Source organism: Haliotis rufescens, unplaced genomic scaffold (assembly GCF_023055435.1).
Source record: "Haliotis rufescens isolate VD_foot unplaced genomic scaffold, xgHalRufe1.0.p SCAF_4, whole genome shotgun sequence".
NCBI classification, from domain to species: Eukaryota; Metazoa; Mollusca; class Gastropoda; order Lepetellida; family Haliotidae; genus Haliotis; species Haliotis rufescens.
Genome location: NW_025964112.1, coordinates 61,738,871 through 61,760,344, shown reverse-complemented (window position 1 = coordinate 61,760,344; position 21,474 = coordinate 61,738,871). Strand labels below are relative to the sequence as shown.

Genomic DNA, 21,474 nt, shown 5'->3' with positions numbered 1-21,474 from the left:
CACATGGTGGTTAACTCCAGACACATTACAGCATGGCTCCTAGGCCAGGGCGGATCCATTAGTTTTAAAAGGGGGGGGCCAAATATTTAACCTCTCTCATCTCAGTCAATTTTACTGCCTTCAACATACTACATTTGGTTTTCAAAAGGGGGAAGTCCGGGTCCCCTGGACCAACCTATCCCCCTCCCCCCCTCTGGATTTGAACTAGTCCGTATATTCGTACTGCACATGCATTCTGATCATTGGAGCCAGTACATTCATAACGCAAATGCTTAGGATTAATGCAGGAGTTTAAAATGTTCATTGCAGAAAGAAGGTCAGTCAACTGTCAATTCATAACAGATAATCTACAGCTGAAACAGTAGCGTGACATCACAGCTGTACTTTAAGCGGGAATAAGCTCAAAGTGATGTTCACAACTTGGGTGAAGAAGGTGTCATTCTGCTAAGGAAAGCATGGTTACCGGTACGTCTCGGACGTCATGCCTACCTTCTGGCACTTGTCACCAATGAGACCCGGTCCACACTGGCACACTCCGGTCTGGTAGTTGCAATCCTGGTAGTTACAATCACAGAAGAACAGACAGCTCGGACCGTACGTTCCCGGATCACACGTCTCTGCACAGAAAGCTGCACGCAGACAATGAAACATGAGATCATGTATCACTTTGGTGAAATGGTTTAACTTTGATTTGTTTGTTTGTTTGTTGTTTAACACCACACTCAGCAATATTCCAGCTATATGACGGCGGTCTGTAAATAATCAAGTCTGGACCACACAATCCAGTGATTGACTTCATGAGCATCAATCCACGCAATTGAGATACAATGACATGCATCAACCAAGTCAGCGTGCCTGACCACCCGATCCTGTTAGTCGCCTCTTACAAAATGCATAGTCGCTTATTACGGCAAGCATGGGTTTCTGAAGACCTATTCTACCCCGCATCTTCATGGTCACTTTAACTTTGAACAGCTCTTCAGTTACATCATGTCAGCTTAATGTAGGAGTTGTCCACTTCTTAGATGTTTACCATTTTTGTAAAATAAACAAGCAGAATATGGTACTGGCGGAGCAAAAGTTGTGGTTGTTTTTTATCTGGGATTCAAACTCTCAATTGACCAGCCAATCCTGGCAACTAAGCGAGGCAACTCTGCACCTTAGACCACTGGGCTACCCATGATCCCAAGAACATGTTCAAGCAATTACAAGTAACAATTTGACCAGTCTGATGATAATCAGGTCCTACTCTCTCCAGAATTCCAGAATCAACAGTCTGTGGAAGCATCATAGGATTAATCACTATTGTTCAATTTCAAACAATTACATCTTCCCAAGGCAAGGGCGTTAACTGACTAAACAGAGTCCACTTTCCACCCTTCCCTAACTACATGTATGTCTGAAATTCATAGCTCGATCATAATGTCACCAGTGCCTATTACGAGTTATGTCCCTTCTATGTCCCACCTAGTGACCAATCGGATTCCAACTCTCATAACACTTATGCTTCAAACAAAACGGCAGCGCCTAGTCAAGATGATCTCATTGATAATCAAGATCTATATTGTAAAAAAATGGGTCTTACTTCACGGAGCGCATCAAATCATTTGAGCTCCTTGATTAAAAACATGAAAAGATTTGGAAAATATCATTCAACACCCAGTTGACGGTACAGATGTTTTGTAAATCCTGCAGTCGACCCAAATCTGCACCTTGAAATCCATTATGTGATTATGAATTGGATGTCTAGTGTGTTACACAATTTTGATTAGACAATGCAGAGACTTGTTAGTTCAGCCAGCATGTAACTGCAGAATTCCCCCCTAATTCGGCAAGGGTCGAAACTGGACTTTTATAGTCAGTTAACTCCCTTGCCTCGGGAAAATGAATAATTATGGCAAGATGAAAATGTTAATTTCTCATTCAATTTGTTTGTTTGTTTGTTTGTTGGTTAACACCACTCTCAGCAGTATTCCACCTACATGACTGCGTTCTATAAAAAATCAAGTCTGGACCAGACAATCCAGTGATTGACATCATGAGCATCGATCTATTGGGATATGATGACATGACTCAACAAAGTAAGCAAGCCTGATCCGATCCTGCTAGTCGCCTCTTTCGACAAGCATTGGTTGCTGAAGACCTATTTTAACCTGGATCTTCACAGATATGTCATTCAGTAAACATAACAAAAAGTGACAGCCACTATCATTCCCCTGACAACTATATATGGAATGGGTACCTACGTAGCATATATCCCGGGTCACAGTTGCAGGTACCATCTTCCGGAGAACACGAGCCATGGTAACAGTGACACTTTTGAGTGCAGTTGATGCCATATTGCCCCGGGGTGCATGGAATGTTACATCGGGGACCCGACCATCCTGCCTTGCAGCTGGATATTAGAGAGCTTAATACAAATATATGAAATGTTTTGGGCCTAAAAATATTTTGATTGGTCAATAACTGCTGGAGGAAAATTTAAAAAAAATGACATGTGTTATCAGGATTGAATTGAGCTTAATTTTCTTTCAAAACTTTAAATATAATTTTTATGCAAAGATAAAAACACATATTTTCAATCAAACATAGCATAAATTTAAGGTAGGCTTATCTATATTGATCTGGTCTAAAAAAAATAATCTTCTCGTTTTGCAGCCTTGAAGAAAGGAGATTCAGATGACAAATTCAAATTCAATTTTACATGACCCTGTTTGTTTAAGAAGGTCAGAAGCTCTTGGCATGCTGTTGCCATATTTCTATGTGATCAGAAAGAAATTGGAACAGAGTTTTACATACATGCAGTTTCCTGTACGAGAGTCACATGTTGCTGTCTCAAGACAATTGCACTTTCCTGGAAACATAAATAAATAAGACATTATACAACTAATCACACTTGCGACTGGAGATGCAGACATACTGAAACAATAGGAAAACACAATACTTGTTTGACATAGTTACCAATGTCAGGGTAATGTATTACTTGTTTGACATAATTACCAATGTCAGGGTCACGTATTACTTGTTTGACATAGTTACCAATGTCAGGGTCACGTATTACTTGTTTGACATAGTTACTTATGTCAGGGTAATGTATTACTTGTTTGACATAGTTACCAATGTCAGGGTAATGTATTACTTGTTTGACATAGTTGCCAATGTCAGGGTCACGTATTACTTGTTTGACATAGTTACCAATGTCAGGGTCACGTATTACTTGTTTGACATAGTTACCAATGTCAGGGTCACGTATTACTTGTTTGACATAGTTACTAAAGTCAGGGTAATGTATTATTTTGTTCACTGTTCATTGACTATGTAAAACAAGTAATACATTACCCTGACATTAGTCACTATGTTAACAAATACTATTTTAAACTGACATTAGTAACTATGTAAAACAAGTAATATATTACTCTGACATTAGTTATTATGTAAAACAAGTAATACATTACCCTGACATTGGTAACTATGTAAAACAAGCAATATATTACCCTGACATTAGTAAATCAAGTAATATATTACCTTGACGTTAGTGACTACATAAAACAAGTAATATATTTAGCTGACATTAGTAACTATGTAAAACAAGTAATATATTACCCTGACATTAATAAAACAAGTAATTTATTAACCTGACATTAGTAAAACAAGTAATATATTAACCTGACATTAGTAAATCAAGTAATACATTACCCTCACATTGGTAATTATGTAAAACAGGTATTATATTAAGCTGACATTAGTAACTTTGTAAAACAAATCATATATTAACCTGAAATTAGTAAATCAAGTAAAATATTAACCCGACATTACTAACTATGTAAAATCAGAAGATGACAAATCCCCAGGCCCAAACAAATCATCAGACTGTTACTTCAAGTCCAACTTGATGAGAGAATTTCTATCTAAACTGTCTGTCTATGTACAAAAGAAGTTATTGAGCTATCAAAACAATACCATGCAATTGGGATTTGAAACTTTGTATTTCAGGTACACACCAAACTGGTTGCCATGGAAACGGAAAAAATATAAATTCTTAACACTCCTAAGAAGCAAAAGGCACCATTTGACAACCTGGTCTTAGAGTGTGATATGGTCTGGACAAACACATCACTATGAACAGAGTCAAAGTCAAACTTGTTGCCATGGAAACAGAACTTATTTCAAAAAAGAAATTTCTGAAATGGCAAAAGGCATCATTTCAGCCCCTGATTAATACATGCACCAAGTTTGGATTTATAATGTTGAATAGTTTTTCAGTTCTGCCCCGGAAATGACACCTACCTCTGTTTCAGCTGAGTCCATTGAAACAGGGGAATACAAAATAGCAAGAGGTACCACTTCAGCCATTGGTTAATATATGTACCAAGCTTGATAGAAAAGTCTTTCACGGTTTTCAAGTTGTGCTCGGGAATCAAAATCACCTATCCACTTATCAGACTAAGTACAAATTGTCTCCATGGAAAGTGAGAAAAATATAAATGCCAAAAATAAAAAAATAGCAAAAGGCACCACTTCAGGATCTGTTTGATGTATCTGCCAAGTGTTGTTGAAAAATATTGAACAGTTTTCGAGTTGTGTGCTCTGGACATGAAATGATTATGGACGGACAGAAAGACAAGGCGTCATAATATGCCAGGGGGAGATCAATGTAAAACAACTAATGTTTAATGTTTTACATTGGTAACTATGTAAACTAAGTAATATACCGGTACATTTCTAGTTTACCTTGGCAGTTGTCCCCAAAGGTTCCGTTGGGACATCTCTGGTTGCACTGAGGCCCAGTGAATCCAGGCTTACAGTTACACTGTCCATCGTTGCTGTTGCAGTTGATGATGTTGGTAATGTTGCAGTTACAGGGATTGCGGCAGTTGATTCCCCACGTTTTGTTGGTGCAAACCTGCAAATATCAAACAATAGTTATCATTGTGAATAATTCTAGGAATTATCTGAGTGGCTCTTGCACGAGATGAATAGACGTCTTTGACGTCAGCAATGTGGATCAGTGGCTGTCAGATAGAACTTGAGAGCTCGTATAGGACAAAGGAGGCGCCAAGGTGGGAATAGTTTAATGTCTGTGACCCAATGGACAAGTAGCTGTGAACTGATTCTTGGCTATAAAGTCCGGTAAGGACCGCAAATGATGGAGGTCCAGTTGGGAGCGTGAGTGAGACTGAAATAGTCGAGAGTGTGGAGTTCAGAAACTCTAGCTGCAGAAGCCATGGCTAGTAAAAATACTACTTTACAGGAATTTTGGAGAAGGTTTAGTGTTTCCAAGAGGTTTGTATGGAGCAGTTAGTAGAGCAGACAGGACGACTGATAAATTCCATTTTGGGAAGAACCGGGAAATGTGAATATCCTCGCTTGAGTCTGTTAAGCACTGGATGTGTTCCAATCATCAATCCATCGAGGTGGAGAACAGAATGGAGGGCGGATCTATATCCTTCAATAGTTCCATGTTAGAAGTTATTATCCTGTCGTAGGTGTAGAAGGAAGTATGCAACTAGGGAATGTCCACTGTGACATTTGTTAGACCACATCTGTGTCTCCACTGGACGAATTTGTCCCATCTGTTGTGATAAAGTTGGGGTGGATGACGATCTCCATGATCTTGCGACAGCAGTAGAGGCAACTTGAGGGAACCCGGAGGCCTGCATTCTCTGCAAGATACTTTCCAGGCGGTGAGATGGAGGTTGGGACGATTGGAGTAAAATAGGCTCGACCTGGGCTGAGGCAGGAGTGGAAGAGTGAGGGGCTCATCCATCAGGAGTGATAGTAGTCTGGGAGTTGGAGTTGGAGTTGGAGCGATGAGGATGACTGTACAATCTGTCACTTCCAACTTCATTATGACCTTCATGACGGATGATTTGATGAGGCGATCTTTCCAAGTCTGGAGTTTATGTGTAGAGCTGTTTCCGTCTCGGTCCATAAACCCTGAACTTGGAGGTTATCCATGTGAGCTGAATCCGACGCATCTGTGAACAGGTGGTGTTCGGGAGCTGGTAGGGTGAGAGGAATCCCTGTCATTGCATGATCTTGGTGAGTCCACCAGATTAGATCTTGACATAGGTGGAGAGGTATCCTGTGTATACAGGGTCTGAGATCGTAGGCAAAATTGTAATCAGCCTCTTTGAGTTATATTTTGTAGAGAGGACATCGTTCCCATGGGAGACATCCACCTTTTGATCGATCTGGTAGGTTGGTCTCGGGGCTGCGTTGATCATGGCGATGGACTTGTTGAACTGATCATCCAGGGGACAAAGATATCCTGTGCATAGGGGAAATCTGGCCCCAATGTAGACTATGTCTTGTACTGGACAAATCTCCGTCTTGGTCGGATGGATAAGGAACCTGAGATAAGACATGAATTGGGTGAGGAATGTCACATCCTGACGCAGCTGGGTGTGTTCCTGATTGGCGGCTGGAAATCATCTAGGTAGGTAAATGGGCGAAGTTGATGACTGGAGCCGTTATTCTGGTAAATAACCAAGGGGCTATTGATATGCCGAATGGTAGAACCTGGAATTTGTAACGTCAGTCGTTTACTCCGAAACGGAGGTACTTTCATGACATGCAGTGGATTGGCACAAGAAGATATGCCTCCTGAAGGTCGAGGCTGATGACCCAATCTCCTGTTCCGAGTGATGAGTGTAGTTTCCCGACTGATTCCATCTAATATCTTGGAGGCGGGACCAAGTACTTCTTGTTGAGAGTTTTGAGATCTATGATCATTCTTATCTCTGTGGAGTTCTTTTTTGGTACTAAAGACACCAGGGAGTAGTACTTCTTGTTGAGAGTTTTGAAATCTATGATCATTCTCATCTCTGTGGAGTTCTTTTTTGGTACTAAAGACACCAGGGAGTAGAACCCCTGAGTTTTGTTGGTATCCCGCAACCTCTGAATGGCCTATTTGGTGATAAGACCCTTGATGGCAAGGTCGGATGCGTCCAGTTTGGCACCCTTCAGGTGAAACCTGTTCCCACCGGGCGGGAAGGCGAGGGCGCTTGGGAAAATGTAGCTTGTACCCATGATGGATAACGTCTAAAATCCAGTGGTTGTTTGCAATGTGCGTCCAATTTTCAGCATATGACAAACGACACCCTCCCACTGGACCCTGAGATGGTGTTATGTTGAATGGCGAAAGTCGTGTATCGTGATCCGTAGACAAAGCCATGGATCGATAGGATCTGAGATGCTTGGAGGGGGGAGAAACAAGTCATCTTCTATCCCCGCGACCTCCGGACTTGAAACCTCAATGGCCAGATCCGCGGCCTTTGGAGTCTGAGTTCTGAAAAGAGTCTGGCAATGGCTTGGATGCCTGGTAGGATTCTTTTCCTGATGGGATGTACTTCTTTTGTGGTGGTTCTTGGAAAGAGGAAACCCTGGCCCGTTCTCATGCTCATTTAGACGGGAACCGTGATCCATGTGGCCTGGCTGCCCGGTTGATCGAAGACACTTGGAATCTCTCTGTCGTCATGCCCAGCTTGTTGTTTAAGATTGTCGATGATGTGACTGGCTGTGACATGACCGTCTGCTTGGCAAGCTTGGAGACAGCCCTTGATCTGACTTGGGACAGGAGTTGTTGACGCTGAAGCCATAGGAGCTGGGAGGCAGTCCAGACCTGCGTAGATAACATGTCCTCCTGCATGCGGGCAATCGCATGATGAGTCCCATTTGGGCCATTCGGATAGACATCAGGGTTTCTGCCGGGACATCATCAAAAGACCTTGGTAGAGGTGGCAACCCCAGTATACTTACGCATCCAGCCAGATCGTAACCAAATAGTATAATATTTCTGAAGAAATTAATTAAACAGTGTGACTACCTATACCAAGTGCTAGAGCGAAAACAAAAAAACAGGTGTTGACTCTAGCACACACAGAAAAGAAGTGACGTTTTGTCCGTCTTTTTGCACAGAAGAGCTGAGGAGCTACGTGTGCTATTAGGGGAACAACTAGTTGTATGTAGTTGACAGTGAAGAGGACTTCTGTTGAAAATCTGAAGATTTAGTTATAGTGTGTCTGCAGGCCAATTACAGGATTTATGGCTCTGATGTAATAGAGGTAGAGGATTTGCAGGAATTATGTTGGGTTTCACAAATAAACATGAGTGAGTGGTTGTAATATGTTGTCTTAGTGAACGGGGTACATGGTGAGCGTACATGGTCTCAGTGAAAGGGGTACCTGGTCCCACTGAATGAGGTACCTGGTCTCAGAGAATGAGGTACCTGGTCTCAGTGAATGGGGTACCTGGTCTCAGAGAATGAGGTACCTGGTCTCAGTGAAAGGGGTACCTGGTCTCAGTGAATGAGGTACCTGGTCTCAGAGAATGGGGTACCTGGTCCCACTGAATGGGGTACCTGGTCTCAGTGAATGGGGTACCTGGTCTCAGTGAATGAGGTACCTGGTCCCACTGAATGGGGTACCTGGTCCCACTGAATGGGGTACCTGGTCTCAGTGAAAGGGATACCTTGTCTCAGTGAAAGGGGTACCTGGTCTCAGTGAAAGGGGTACCTGGTCCCACTGAATGAGGTACCTGGTCCCAGTGAATGGGGTACCTGGTCTCAGTGAATGAGGTACCTGGTCCCACTGAATGGGGTACCTGGTCTCAGTGAATGATAATAATTCGTTAACCACCTACTCCTATTTGAATGACAAGCTTTAGAAGGTGAACATAAAATGAAATGAATATGGCAATCTGACAGGACCAAAATACTTATGTGATGCCTCTACCTTTAGAATCAAGCACTGTGTAACATCAGGTTAGATCAAATATGTTTTCGTGAGTGATGATTTAAGGCTTGATGTAAAGAAACAAATGTTTGAAAAGAAATTGAAACAAGAATAAAGGTATCAAAAATAATATTTTTTAAGCCTTTTTTTAAGCATTTTTTTATTACTCTTACAGAATTTTCAAGAATTTAAAATGGTCTGGCCTTACCATTCCTATAAAGCCATGAGATACATGATATGTGACTGACCTGGTCACAATTTGAGCCAGTAAAACCTGCTGGACATTCACAGTGGACATTCCATGAGGTGGACGTCAGACTCCTCAGATCACACACTCCCCACTTGGGCTGGAACATACATAGCATGTGTCAGCTACAGTGTACAATGTGTGCCTCCATAACTTCCTCTTGGGCCTTATTTGGCATGACGGTTAGTTTAACAGTCCAATCAAATTACACTCAAGAATGATAGAAATCAGTCTAAGAAAGGAGAGATAGGAATGGTGACATCCCTTCCCAAATGAATCTACAGTGGCTAAATAGGTCCAGGATACTTATCAATATAGACTGAGATATAATACACTGAATAAGAACAGTTTTCATGTTGCTGAATTGCCAGGAACATTTAAGATTTTGTTCCCTTTGTAATATTTCAAAACACTGCAAGTTTACCCGAGATGGTGAATACGTATCTGATCATGATTGGTGTATGGTTCACGCTCTACAAGCTAAATATTTGTTTTATTTCGGATCATGGAGGATGTCTGCAATCACCTGACTGGAGAAGGCGTCTGCTGTGGCGCACCATGGCTGACAGGAGGATGCCACGCCGTTCTGACCCTCGCCGGGGATGTAGGGTCGGGGGCCATACACTGCCAACCGATAGGAGGCACCGCAGTATTGTTGAGAGTCACCTTTACATGGCATCCCGCAGTCGCTATGGAAACAGGCATACTGATTGCATCACAGTTGATATTCCCACCTTCAGGGATTATAACAGAAACAAATCCAGCAATTTGATTGGCTGATGAGATAAACAGTTTGTGTTAATACCTTTCAGCCATGCCCCAACTCCTACTAATATATTCACCATGTTGCATGTCATGAGTGTTTTCTGTTTGATAGCTCTTTAACGCCACACTCAGCAATATTTCAGCTTGGTGATGGCAGTCTGTATATAATGGAATCCGGAATAGACAGTCAAGTGATTGATATCATGAGCACTGATCTATGCCTCTTTCGACATGTATGGTTTGCTGAAGACCAATTCTAAGCAGGATCTTCACAGGGTGTGACAATCATTATTAACAAAATACAAATGCACAGTAACAGGTACACAACATTTATTTGATCTCTGACCCGTCAAGATCCGGGTTAGAATAGGTCTTCAGCAAACCATGCTTGCTGTAAAAGGCGACTATGCTTGTCGTATGAGGCGACAAACGGGATTCGGTGGTCAGGCTCGCTGACTTGCTTGATGCATGTCATCGTATTCAAATTGCATGGATCGATGATCATGATGTCAATCATTGGATTGTCTGGTCCAGACTTGATTATTTTACAGACCTCTGTCATATAGCTGGAATATTGCTGAGTGCGGCGTTAAACATTTTGATCTCAACTAGGTAGGGCGGTTCAGCAGTGAGTACACATGGATATCCCAGTGATGTTGGAATCAAGTTTTGTTACATACACAGTGATATATATGTATGTGTATATATATGTATGTGTATATGTTAATAATTATATATATATATATATATATATATATATATATATATATATATATATATATATATATATATATATATATAATAATCAACATTTTGACACAGCATATTTTTTAAAAATTGGATAGGCCTTGATCATGTAGGATCGAGCAAGATGTTCTGGCATGAAAGTTGTTAACACCATATTTATGAGCAATCATAGAAAGATAAGCTAATAATAAAAGAATAAACAATTGTTGGAATCAAGTTGGCCGTGTAATGTTCACCTGTCAGGTTTCTTCAAGCCCCAGTTAAAGTTGTTGTCACAGTAACACTCCGATCCATACTCGACTCCAGACACGGTGTACCCCTTTTGTCTGGAAACATAGGAACAGTATACATATAGCCACACAGAGTGAGTGAGTGAGTGAGCTGAAGTTCAATACTCATTCATACTACGTCATGACAGTTTAATATACTCCTAAAATTGAAACGTATAACCACCTTAGAGCTTGGTAATTAATTAAGGGTGGTGGGGATGGAGGGTCGGTGAGATTGTACTTTGGACTGTATCCAATCTCATTAAAATCAGACCTTGGTTCTCGCTACTGCTAAACAAAGATCTGAGGACATCCCATTATGGGTCATGTCAGACCGACCTCGCGCGAACTTTGATCGACCAATAGAATGACCAATCAGACGGCAGCTTTCTCGTGCTTTACAGCACTAATTTCAAATTGGCGACTACGCTTCGAAACATATTTTGACAAATTTTCGATTACAAATTTGAAACCTAACCAAAATAACATTCTGGAATGGCTAGTTGTATGATTAGAAATCACATTCTGACTGTCACTTTCATGATCTGGTAAGCGATGCTCTCATTGGTCTGATGAAAGGTTGTTCTGACGTGACCCCTAATGGGATGACTTCAGATCTTTGTTTAGCAGTAGCGAGAACTAAGGTCTGATTTTAATGAGATTGGACTGTATCATATTTTGCTGACACCCCATTTATGCTGAAAGCTGTTGCAGTGTTTGTGGTTCAGGATACTGCTGTCGATCTAACTTGTCCCAACTCGTCCCATAGGTGTTCTGTTGAACACCTTGGCTTTAGCTGACTGCAACTCTCCTGCTTTTAATTGACAAAGTTGTTCCGTTGTGTTTCTGCTGGTCGTGGCATGACTTGACATGACAACTGTTGCTAACAGACAATGTTTGGGCAACAGAGAGCCCACCACTTTTGTAGACCTATGTGCAGCGTTTTGTATGCACTGGCATCAATCCAGTGGTTCACATATCATGTCAGTTTTCTGTATTGTTATGCTTAAATAATGCATTTAGTCAGTGCTGCATTTTGATGATTCCAGGAATGTCATCATTAATGTGGTACCAAATGTCATCATTCATGCTTCAAATAGTGTAAGTGTGCAAACGTCTTTCATATATGACAAATCACCATATCAATATGACGTATGCATTTTTCTTTTTGAGGAGTTCTTGGATATTAGCAGTAATGTTTTGTATCATGTTATGTTGATAAACAATACATGATTAATATGATGTTGTGAGATGAGTGAATCATACAACCAATGCAGGGTTGTTACAACATTCCATAATAATTAAATTTTCCTTGTGTTCGTTGAAATTCCTGCATTCTGATTAGCTGAATAGGTCATGTGTTATTGCATTCATTTCCCAATGAATGTAAAAATTAAGTCTTGCCCACTGAGGCGGACTAGTTTTATTACTACGGAATGTCGGGGAATCCCACTATTACAGTCGGGGGAATTCCCTTTCTGCTCACGTGTATTGTCATGCACAGGCCATGAAGCAAAATTCATGCATATTCATTGTCCAAACAACTCTTTGAGACCAAGGTAGAAGGAATGAAACAGCAAACATGCAGGCTCTCTCGCCTCTTTTTTCCCACTCGCCTCGGTTCCACCACTTTAAATTCATGTCTTCGGGTTTCATTTCTGACTAGCATTTTTCCAACTGTGTCTTCCCGTTCTCAGGAAACTAATGTTTGAATCTGGCGGTAACTGACCATGCCATTTGAAACAGCCGCCTTCTCCCCGACATATTTAATTAAAAGCATTGACTGTGCATTTTGGGGGGTTCATTGAGGTATGAATCGAAAAACTGATGTGCAAACTTTTGTGAAAATCCGCTATGAGGATTCATACAGTTTGCACATCGGTTTTTCAATTCATACCTCAATGAACCGAAAAAAATGCACAGTCAATCCTTAAATGACAGGATACATATCTCCATAATAGTCAGATTATGAGTACATTGCATGAAAGGAGGACTCACTCACTCCCTCAGAAGATCAGGGAGTGATCAGTGCTCTCAGGATGAGGTGAGGCCCTCCCTCCCCTACTCACTCACTCACCCACCTGCACATCGCCATACAGAAGTCAGGTGTGACCTGTGCTGTCTGCTGTTGAGACAGAGATACACGGTAGACAAAGTGACGGCTTGTTGTGCTATCCAGGAAGCAGCCCCGGTAAATCTCATTTCCGATCACGGTGGTTGTCGGGTCAATCATTTTCTGTCCTGTAATGCTGTAATCCTAAAATAACAGATTGACAAAAACTTGTCACAACTGCAATAAAATCTTCCTCCATACTGACCACTTTCTATCAAGCAACCTGCCAAATAGATACAGAAATGTTTACTGTGCTATTCAAATTGTACTTGATGTTTTAGCGAACACATTGTTCAACAAGTTCAAGTGGGAGACTGTCCCACTCAGAAGCAGCTGCAAGAGAGACGGCCATAGATGACAGTCTTAGTTATGGTACAAAGAGGAGTGTCAGACCTTAGGGTTCATGCTGGTGTGTAGATCTTAAGAAACAGACGTTCAAACCTGAAGGGTCATGCTTGTGTTTAGATTTTAAGAAAGTCACGTTCAGACCTGAAGGTTCGTGCTGGTGTGTAGATTTTAAGAAAGTCACGTTCAGACCTGAAGGGTCATGCTGGTGTATAGATTTTAAGAAAGTCACGTTCAGACCTGAAGGTTCGTGCCAGTGTTTAGATTTTAAGCAAGTCACATGTGAGTTTCAGTCAATGGTCAATGGTCAATGGTCATTATAAAATAACTTTTTGTATTTAACAATGTTACTAAATCTATTATAATGATGTTGACTTATTGATTGTGTTAAGGATTGAAAACCAAATAGCGAACTTTTATTCCAATCAGCATCATAGACTCATACCACTTGTACATTTATAATAACTAATAACTCTTCGGGATTATAGATAATACTAGTCAACCTATGAATACCTAAAGGTTTTAAGTCTGGTCCCTTCCACTGCAATCAGTCTGAAGAACAAATCCTCTATGTAGCAGAAGACAATGTCAGTACAACAAACCTATTTACAAGTCTTTGTGTAAGGCACACAACTCCATACCCAATGCCTGCTCAAAGCACTGCATTATCATTACCCTGGTCAATGGATCAGTGCGCACTCCATTATTCATTCTCAGCTCCCTGTATACAACCTAAGATGCATGTCTTGCACTAGAAGGTTAACATTCACATAACCATCTCATCCTACCGGGTACCCATCCTCTGTTGGGAAAACAGAGGCATATTTGGAACCAAGTCCAATCTCATTAAACCAACCTTAGTTCTTCTCGCTACCGCTAAACAAAGATCTGAAGACATTCCATTAGGGGTCACGTCAGATCGACCTTTCATCCGACTAATCAGAGCGTCGCTTACCAGATTATGAAAGTGACAGTGAGAATGTGATTTCTAATCACGCAACCTGAAAAACTTTAACAAGGGGTATTCCGAACGATAGTTACGGGTTTAACGACTGAATCCATATAATCTAGTCCATATATTAGCCATTCCAGAATGTTCTTTTGTTCAGGTTTCAAATTTTTAATCGAGAATTTGTCAAAATATGTTTCGAAGCGTAGTCGCCAATTTGAAATTAGTGCTGTAAAGCACGAGAAAGCTCCCTTCTGATTGGTCAATCCATTGGTCGGTCAAAGTTCACGCAAGGTCGGTCTGACGTGACCAAGAATGGGATATCCTCAGATCTTTGTTTAGCGGTAGCGAGAACTAAGATCTGATTTTAATGAGATTGAACAAAGTCACTTGCCCCTGGAGAAACAAGATGTGCCACATGTGCTTCAGTGTGGGGCAGGACCAACGCCCTACAAACCTTCAGGAAATTGCTGAAGTCTTAAGTCATAGCTATGCACACTTGAACTTCCAAGTAAACAAATAAACTTACTATATACTGCTTGGTTGCATTGTTGGTGTTGATGTGCCCATAGGCTGAGGAGACATGGCCTTTAAAGATGACTGCGTTGATCTGGATTCTGCCGACTCCTCCATCTCCACCGCATCCCCCCACGCCACCGTATCCCCCCTGCCCCCCATTGCCCCACAGACGGTTGTGACCTACAACACACATGTTTAGTAAGGGAACAAACATTTGGTCTTAAAGAGAGAGCTGAAGACTTTGCTTACAAACTCTGTCCCAGATTGTTAGGGGGCTACACAGTTAGATAGAAGCAATAAACTTAATGTACAATTCATTCTTTTTGGGATTAAGTGACACATTGTGGGTTTTGTGGTGCTGCAGCACTCATCTTGACCTGGGGCCTCATGCTCCCATATCTTTGTTTGCATCACTGATGATGATACTAAACCTCACCAAGACTGCAGAACACAACAAACATCTGTCACATAAGGACTTGAGTTATATGTAGGATAATGCACATCCGACATTCTAAAAAGCTTATCAGCGCCTCTGTAGCCTAGTGGTACACTCACTGGGCTACATATACGAAGGTTGCGTGTTCGTTCCTCGGGAATATAAAGAAAACATTCTGAACGGAAGTTGTACTAATAAAATACCCAGGATATTATAACACATTATACAGCAAATAAGTCTGGATTATCCCATAAAATCCCGGGGACATTGCAACATCCCTGTTTATGATATTTAACCCGACTGACTTCACTAGAGGTTTATAAGTGCAGTCATAAACTTTGTAAATATCTCCATGGCCTGTATGCTTCTGTCAACTAAGGTACATAGAGACCACAGGCCTATATCACATTTTAGATGTTAAACCATTACTGGTTGGTTGAGAATAAAAATCACGTACCGACATCGACAACATTTCCTGTCATGTACATGCTACCGCCACTGCCGCCGCCTCCTGGACCAGACATGTCCCAGCAGGCACTTGTGCTGCTGCCAATGCAGTGACTTGGGTTGGAGGCTTTACACGATGCGGGGCATCCCTTACAACTGCAGCAGACATTATCTGTTGTTTGGGTACTTAGGAATTGACATCAATATAATGCATTTATGGAGATGAAAACGTATACACTGGTGTTTGTTTGTAGTTAATCCCGCACTCAGCAATTTTCCAGCCATATGACGGCGGTCTGTAAATAACCATCTTCCCGAGGCAAGAGAATTCACTGACTTTAAAAGTCCAGTTTCCACCCTTGCCGAACTTGGCTGGAATTCCTGGGCTCGATCGTAGCGCCACCAGTGGCTATTACGAGTTATGTCCTTTCCATGCCTCTCCTATTGACCAATCAGATTCAACCTCTCGTATCACTTGCATTTGCTTCAAACAAAATGGTGGCGCCCAGTCAAGACGATCTGATTGATAATCAAGATATATATTGTGATAAAACGAGTCTTACATCGCGAAGTGCATCAATTCACGTGAGCGCCTTGATTAAAAGCATGAAAAGATTTAGAAAATATCTGTTGACAACGAGTTAGCGGTGGACATGCTTTGCAAATCCTGCAGTCGACAGAAATCTGCAAGACACTTTACGAACCGGATTTCGATTTCAGTGCGCGATTTTGATTGGACTATGCATAGACTTGTTAGTCCAGCCAAAATGTAACTCCATAATACCAGCGTAGTTCGGCAAGGGTGGAAAGTGGACTTTTATAGTCAGTGAACTCACTTGCCTCAGGAAGATGGTAAATAACTGTTACTGACCCTGATTGAGTGAAACTGTCCCCCTGTCCAGCCTCCCCGGCCACTGAGATGGACCCAGTCACTTGGATGTTGCCAGTTGAATACAGCACTATGGCCGCTCCACCATTCCCTCCATGGCCACCTGGTGGACAAAACAGGAGTCTGTCAGTTGCTGCGAACTGTCCCAAGAATCAACTATTGAACATTCTTTTTAGGGTGAACTCTTTCACCACAATGTATGACATTACGTACCCACTGGTCCAGCCTGCTTGCAAACATGTTAGCAATTGTGACCTATCGCAAAGGTTCTGGGCCATGTTCCACAACCTGATCTTAGCGCTATGACCATCCTAACTCCCGTACATTAACATAGGCTTACGATAGTTGTAGTGCTGAGATTGCTTTGTGGAATGGGGGCCTGGTCAGTCGGGCTCTGATGAGTACTCAAGTTTATTACCCATAACGTTAGAAATAACCGAGTTCATAAAAGTCACATAGTGCAAATATCTCTAAGTACAGGTAAGACTCACCTGGGGGTGTGTGAGTACAGGTAAGACTCACCTGGAGGTGTGTGACTGAGTACAGGTAAGTCTCATCTGGAGGTGTGTGAGTACAGGTAAGTCTCACCTGGAGGTGTGTGACTGAGCACAGGTAAGTCTCACCTGGAGGTGTGTGACTGAGATCCTTGGCATTGCCGCCACTTCCTCCTCCAGACCCCATGTATACTGTTGACACTGCATTGTCTCCGTACACCGCACCACCAGAACTCCAGCCATTGCCCCTATTAGATCTCTTCACTGAGCTCATCCTACAGGTAGACACACAAACACACACCTGTACAGCACTCGTTATTTCCACTTTCCATAGAGGTATTACAATCAATGTGTCGAATCCCAGGTGGTGTCGAACTCCTGACTGGCAAAATCTTATCCTGTTTATCCCCATATTAACCCATATTTGTCAAACTCTCAGTAGTCTCAAACTCAAGTTATAGTACTAGTGGTACAAAGTAAGTTACCCTGATAATTCGATTTGATTAAAAAAACACAAATTTATAACAGAAGTTGTAATTTGTATCAATTTAGGTATGACAAGCTTGTTTCTTGTTATTATATAAATGTTACTGACGTAACATGCATGCTTTCTATTGGCTGATGGCTAGGTCATATGACAATAAGGTCAAGTCGGATGTGTTGAACCTCAGATAAGTCAAACTATTTCTCTGATCTGCAGGAGTTTGAGTCAATGGGTACAACTGTATATCAATTATCAACTTAATAGGAGGACTATCTATCATTGAAAGCAAATATTTCGTTGTGTTGTAGAATTATGAAGTATTCTGTATAATGATCATAATTACCACAAAACATGCAAGAAGTGAGATCAAATTTAAATTTTAAAAAAAAAATCAATATTAAGGACAGTTTGGCAAAGCAATTGCTAATGTCATCAGCAACAGCCCAAGTTGTGAGGTTAAGATAAAACACAATCAACCCACAATACACACTGACCATCCAATCCCCAATTCTGTCAGCTCTTATAACAATCACATGGGACTGGTCTATCCTGGGATTGCCAACAGAGCAGTTATTATTGGAAAATCTGAAGCCTTCCTGGTAGAAGTTCGTTCCACTGACCAAAATTATTGATTGATGAACCCCATGGACATGACTTACCCTGCGGTGCCATACCCTCCTCCGGCGCCGGGTCGACCATACCCCTGGGAGTCAATATGGCCGCCACTGCCACCTCCACCACCTCCCTTGTTGGCTCCTGTGCCCCTCTTGCCGACTCCTGTCACAACAATCAACTGTCATCAAGCAGTGGCCATAAAATTGTCCTGTGATAGGAATCAAACCAGGGGCTTTCTGATCCAAACTTTGACGTCTTGTCCACATGACCAACCCAGTCAGCAATTTCTCTGGATGCCATCTATGGAATGACTCCATGCCCTACATGAATCATTTGCTAATATTTTGTGCAACTTTGTGCATCCCAAATTGTAACATTAAGACAACTTCCACATCTGTATGTAAACAAGCATAGCGGGACTTTTGTATCACATTGTATCAGCTAAGACCCAGTGGCAAATGCCATTGTCCAGATTTGGTCCTTTCGGTGGCGTGGCGTTGACGTCATAATCTCACGATTTCATGCTCTTGTTGCCTAGCGAGACCGAAACAAGGTCACCTCCATAAGATGACTGAAGTATTTCGTGACTTTTTCCTCCTAAGTTAGAATTAATATATTGAAATATATTGAAATAAATATGAAAAATATGATGTGTTAGTTAGTTTTGGATTGGAGTATTCCTTCAATATATGGGGCTCTTTAAAACATGCCCAAACCTCAAAACATCAACTGGTTTAGATTTCAATCATGAACAAACAAAATCAATCATCAATTTCAGAAGCGAAATTTGACATTTTAATGTAATGGCACAGGGGAGTAAGACATAGTTGTGACCAATCACCCGATCCCGTTAGTCGCCTCTTATGACAAGCATGGGATGCTGAAAGGGTTGGGTTGGGTTTAATGCGGCATGTCAGCTTTTTGTGGGAGGAAAGCCAGAAGTGATGCAGGTCTCAGACGCTTACCACTTTGGTGAAACCCACGAGCACGAGTATGGTGCTGACAAACCTAGAAACATAATCGGGGCAAACTTGGATTCAAACCCACAATCAGAGGTTCCTGGCATGCCCAAGGGATGCAACTCTGCACGGCCAATTGCGGTGCCTTAGACGACTGTGCCAGGCGTGCCCCCACATTGTGATACAGGGAAATATCTAAGATAAGGTAGTGATTCAATGATCAAGTTGTAGGATCAGCTTCTATAAATACCCCATGCTCTAGGAGCTGGAGCTGCAGCTAGTATATACCTACCATTTATAGATTCTCCTTGCATGCCATCTTGATTTGGGTAGGCGTCACCCCCTGCTGCACCACGGTAACCAGCACCCATCCCATTCAGGTAGCCGTCAATCTGTATACTCTGTGTACACACAAGCATCTATGATCACCACCACACCACTCACATATCCAATCACCACCACCCATACCAATCACATAGCCAATCACAACCACCCATACCACTCACATAGCCAATCACCACCACCCATACCAATCAGAGAGCCAATCACCACCACCCATACCAATCAGAGAGCCAATCACCACCACCCATACCAATCAGAGATCCAATCACCACCACCCATACCAATCAGAGAGCCAATCACCACCACCCATACCACTCACATAGCCAATCACCACCAACCACACCACTCACATAGCCAATCACCACCACCCATACCACTCACATAGCCAATCACCACCAACCACACCACTCACATAGCCAATCACCACCACCCATACCACTCACATAGCCAATCACCACCAACCACACAACTCACATAGTGATTATTATTTAATGATATGAAACTCTGAGAAAAAAAAAATCATCATCAAGGATATGATGTTTATTTTATCTCAAAAGTCAATAAAAAATATGTCAAATAGTTTGATGCTAAGTACATGAATAAATATACTACTTACAACAGAGTACATACAGTTTTTTTGTACCCTCAAATACATGTACCATTGTTTCATGTCCCTGCCTTCCCTCAAATAAATTACCAGTCCCAAAAAAATATTTAAATGTATAACTTTTTTGTACACAAAAAAATATTTTTTCATGCTCCTCCCCCCCTATCTTAGTTGGGATACAATTTCATGACCCCCTCTTTTGCTGTCATTCCTCCCCACCCCTCTCAATCCCTTGTTATCGACAACAACACACTTCATCCACACATCCCCTTCCCCCATAACAAATGACCAGCAGTCCCTGAGCTCGACCCAAAGTAAAAGTATAGCTACTTACTTCAGAGTACACTTCAAAGATGCCCCCTGAAGTCCCATCATATTTCTTGATGAAGACTGTCACTCCCTTTGGGATGAAGAACTGACTTACATTGCAGTGGGAACCTGGAGGGGTCAACATGTGAAATGTAAGACAACGTGAAACATCATGCTCGTACCATAGAGAGGATCTAATTGTCTCATGGAAGATAAATACCTCCATGTACGCATTGATTTAAAATACATGAGGCAACAAGTTTGTACTTGTAGTTTACATATTCAATCATGGAGTCAAAGCCACAAAGAATAGAAATAGTTCAAATATATATTTATTTGCCCCGATTGATTTACTGTACTAGAAAAAGAAAAATATACCTCTACAAAGACCTAAACAACAATTCTGATAATTATTATATAAAACCAGTATGACAGACACAAATGTAATCATATCTGTTTATAACATTGCTTGCATAATGTCATTGCTGACATGTAATATCCTGTGTTTATACCATACTATATATGTAATAACATCTGTTTATCACATACCAAACAGAATGTCATTTTGGGCGACAGTCCAGTCGTCGCCCCCGTGGTCGATACCATTACACGGCACCTTGATGCCCTGCCCCAGCTCATAGTGTGCCACCAGACCATTATATCTCGCCTCAATCTGACAACACAAACCACTTCATTTACCAGGCACACACGGTGAAAAAATGACATCAGTCCACTGGTCTAAGACTGGGAATACAGTAAAGGAATCAGTGGTACTTGACATTTCTAATTACACCATGTAATTCCAAAAGTGGATGAGTGGATTTCAAATTGGTGTCTACCCCCTGAAGATAAACTAAAACATTTTTAAAACATATTAAATGTACTGCGGTTTTCATGTCAATTTATCCTCTAAATACCAGTACATGTGGGTTCGAATGGTTCACCACGATTATGTTTCTAGGTTTGTCAGCACCATACCCATGCATGTGGGTTTCAACAAGGTGGCAATTAAACGTCTAAGACCTGCATCACTTCTGGCTTTCCTCCCACATTAAGCTGACACACTGTGATATAACTGGAATACTATTAAAAGCGGCATTAAACCCAACCCACTCACTTACTGAGGACTACACACTCAGCTGGCACTGATGCCAATGATGTCACATTCAATCTGTTAGGGCTGGGAGGAGTCCAAATTCACTA

General features: G+C 41.6%; 1 protein-coding gene across 2 annotated transcripts in view; it reads right to left on the bottom strand.

Annotated features, from left to right (window-relative positions):
• LOC124116089 overlaps nt 1–21,474 on the bottom strand; it is a 73,003-nt gene that overhangs the window by 21,961 nt on the left and 29,568 nt on the right. For both annotated transcript variants that reach the window (XM_048382104.1, XM_048382105.1), the window contains 16 exons: nt 20,821–20,944; nt 20,297–20,400; nt 19,306–19,414; nt 18,099–18,216; nt 17,085–17,230; nt 16,444–16,564; nt 15,583–15,728; nt 14,700–14,869; nt 12,845–13,020; nt 10,731–10,820; nt 9,509–9,671; nt 8,984–9,082; nt 4,732–4,903; nt 2,800–2,854; nt 2,247–2,395; nt 490–629 (listed from right to left, as the gene is read on the bottom strand). In XM_048382104.1, the coding sequence (XP_048238061.1) occupies nt 490–629; nt 2,247–2,395; nt 2,800–2,854; nt 4,732–4,903; nt 8,984–9,082; nt 9,509–9,671; nt 10,731–10,820; nt 12,845–13,020; nt 14,700–14,869; nt 15,583–15,728; nt 16,444–16,564; nt 17,085–17,230; nt 18,099–18,216; nt 19,306–19,414; nt 20,297–20,400; nt 20,821–20,944 (2,082 nt within the window). The remainder of the gene's footprint in view (nt 1–489; nt 630–2,246; nt 2,396–2,799; nt 2,855–4,731; nt 4,904–8,983; nt 9,083–9,508; nt 9,672–10,730; nt 10,821–12,844; nt 13,021–14,699; nt 14,870–15,582; nt 15,729–16,443; nt 16,565–17,084; nt 17,231–18,098; nt 18,217–19,305; nt 19,415–20,296; nt 20,401–20,820; nt 20,945–21,474) is intronic.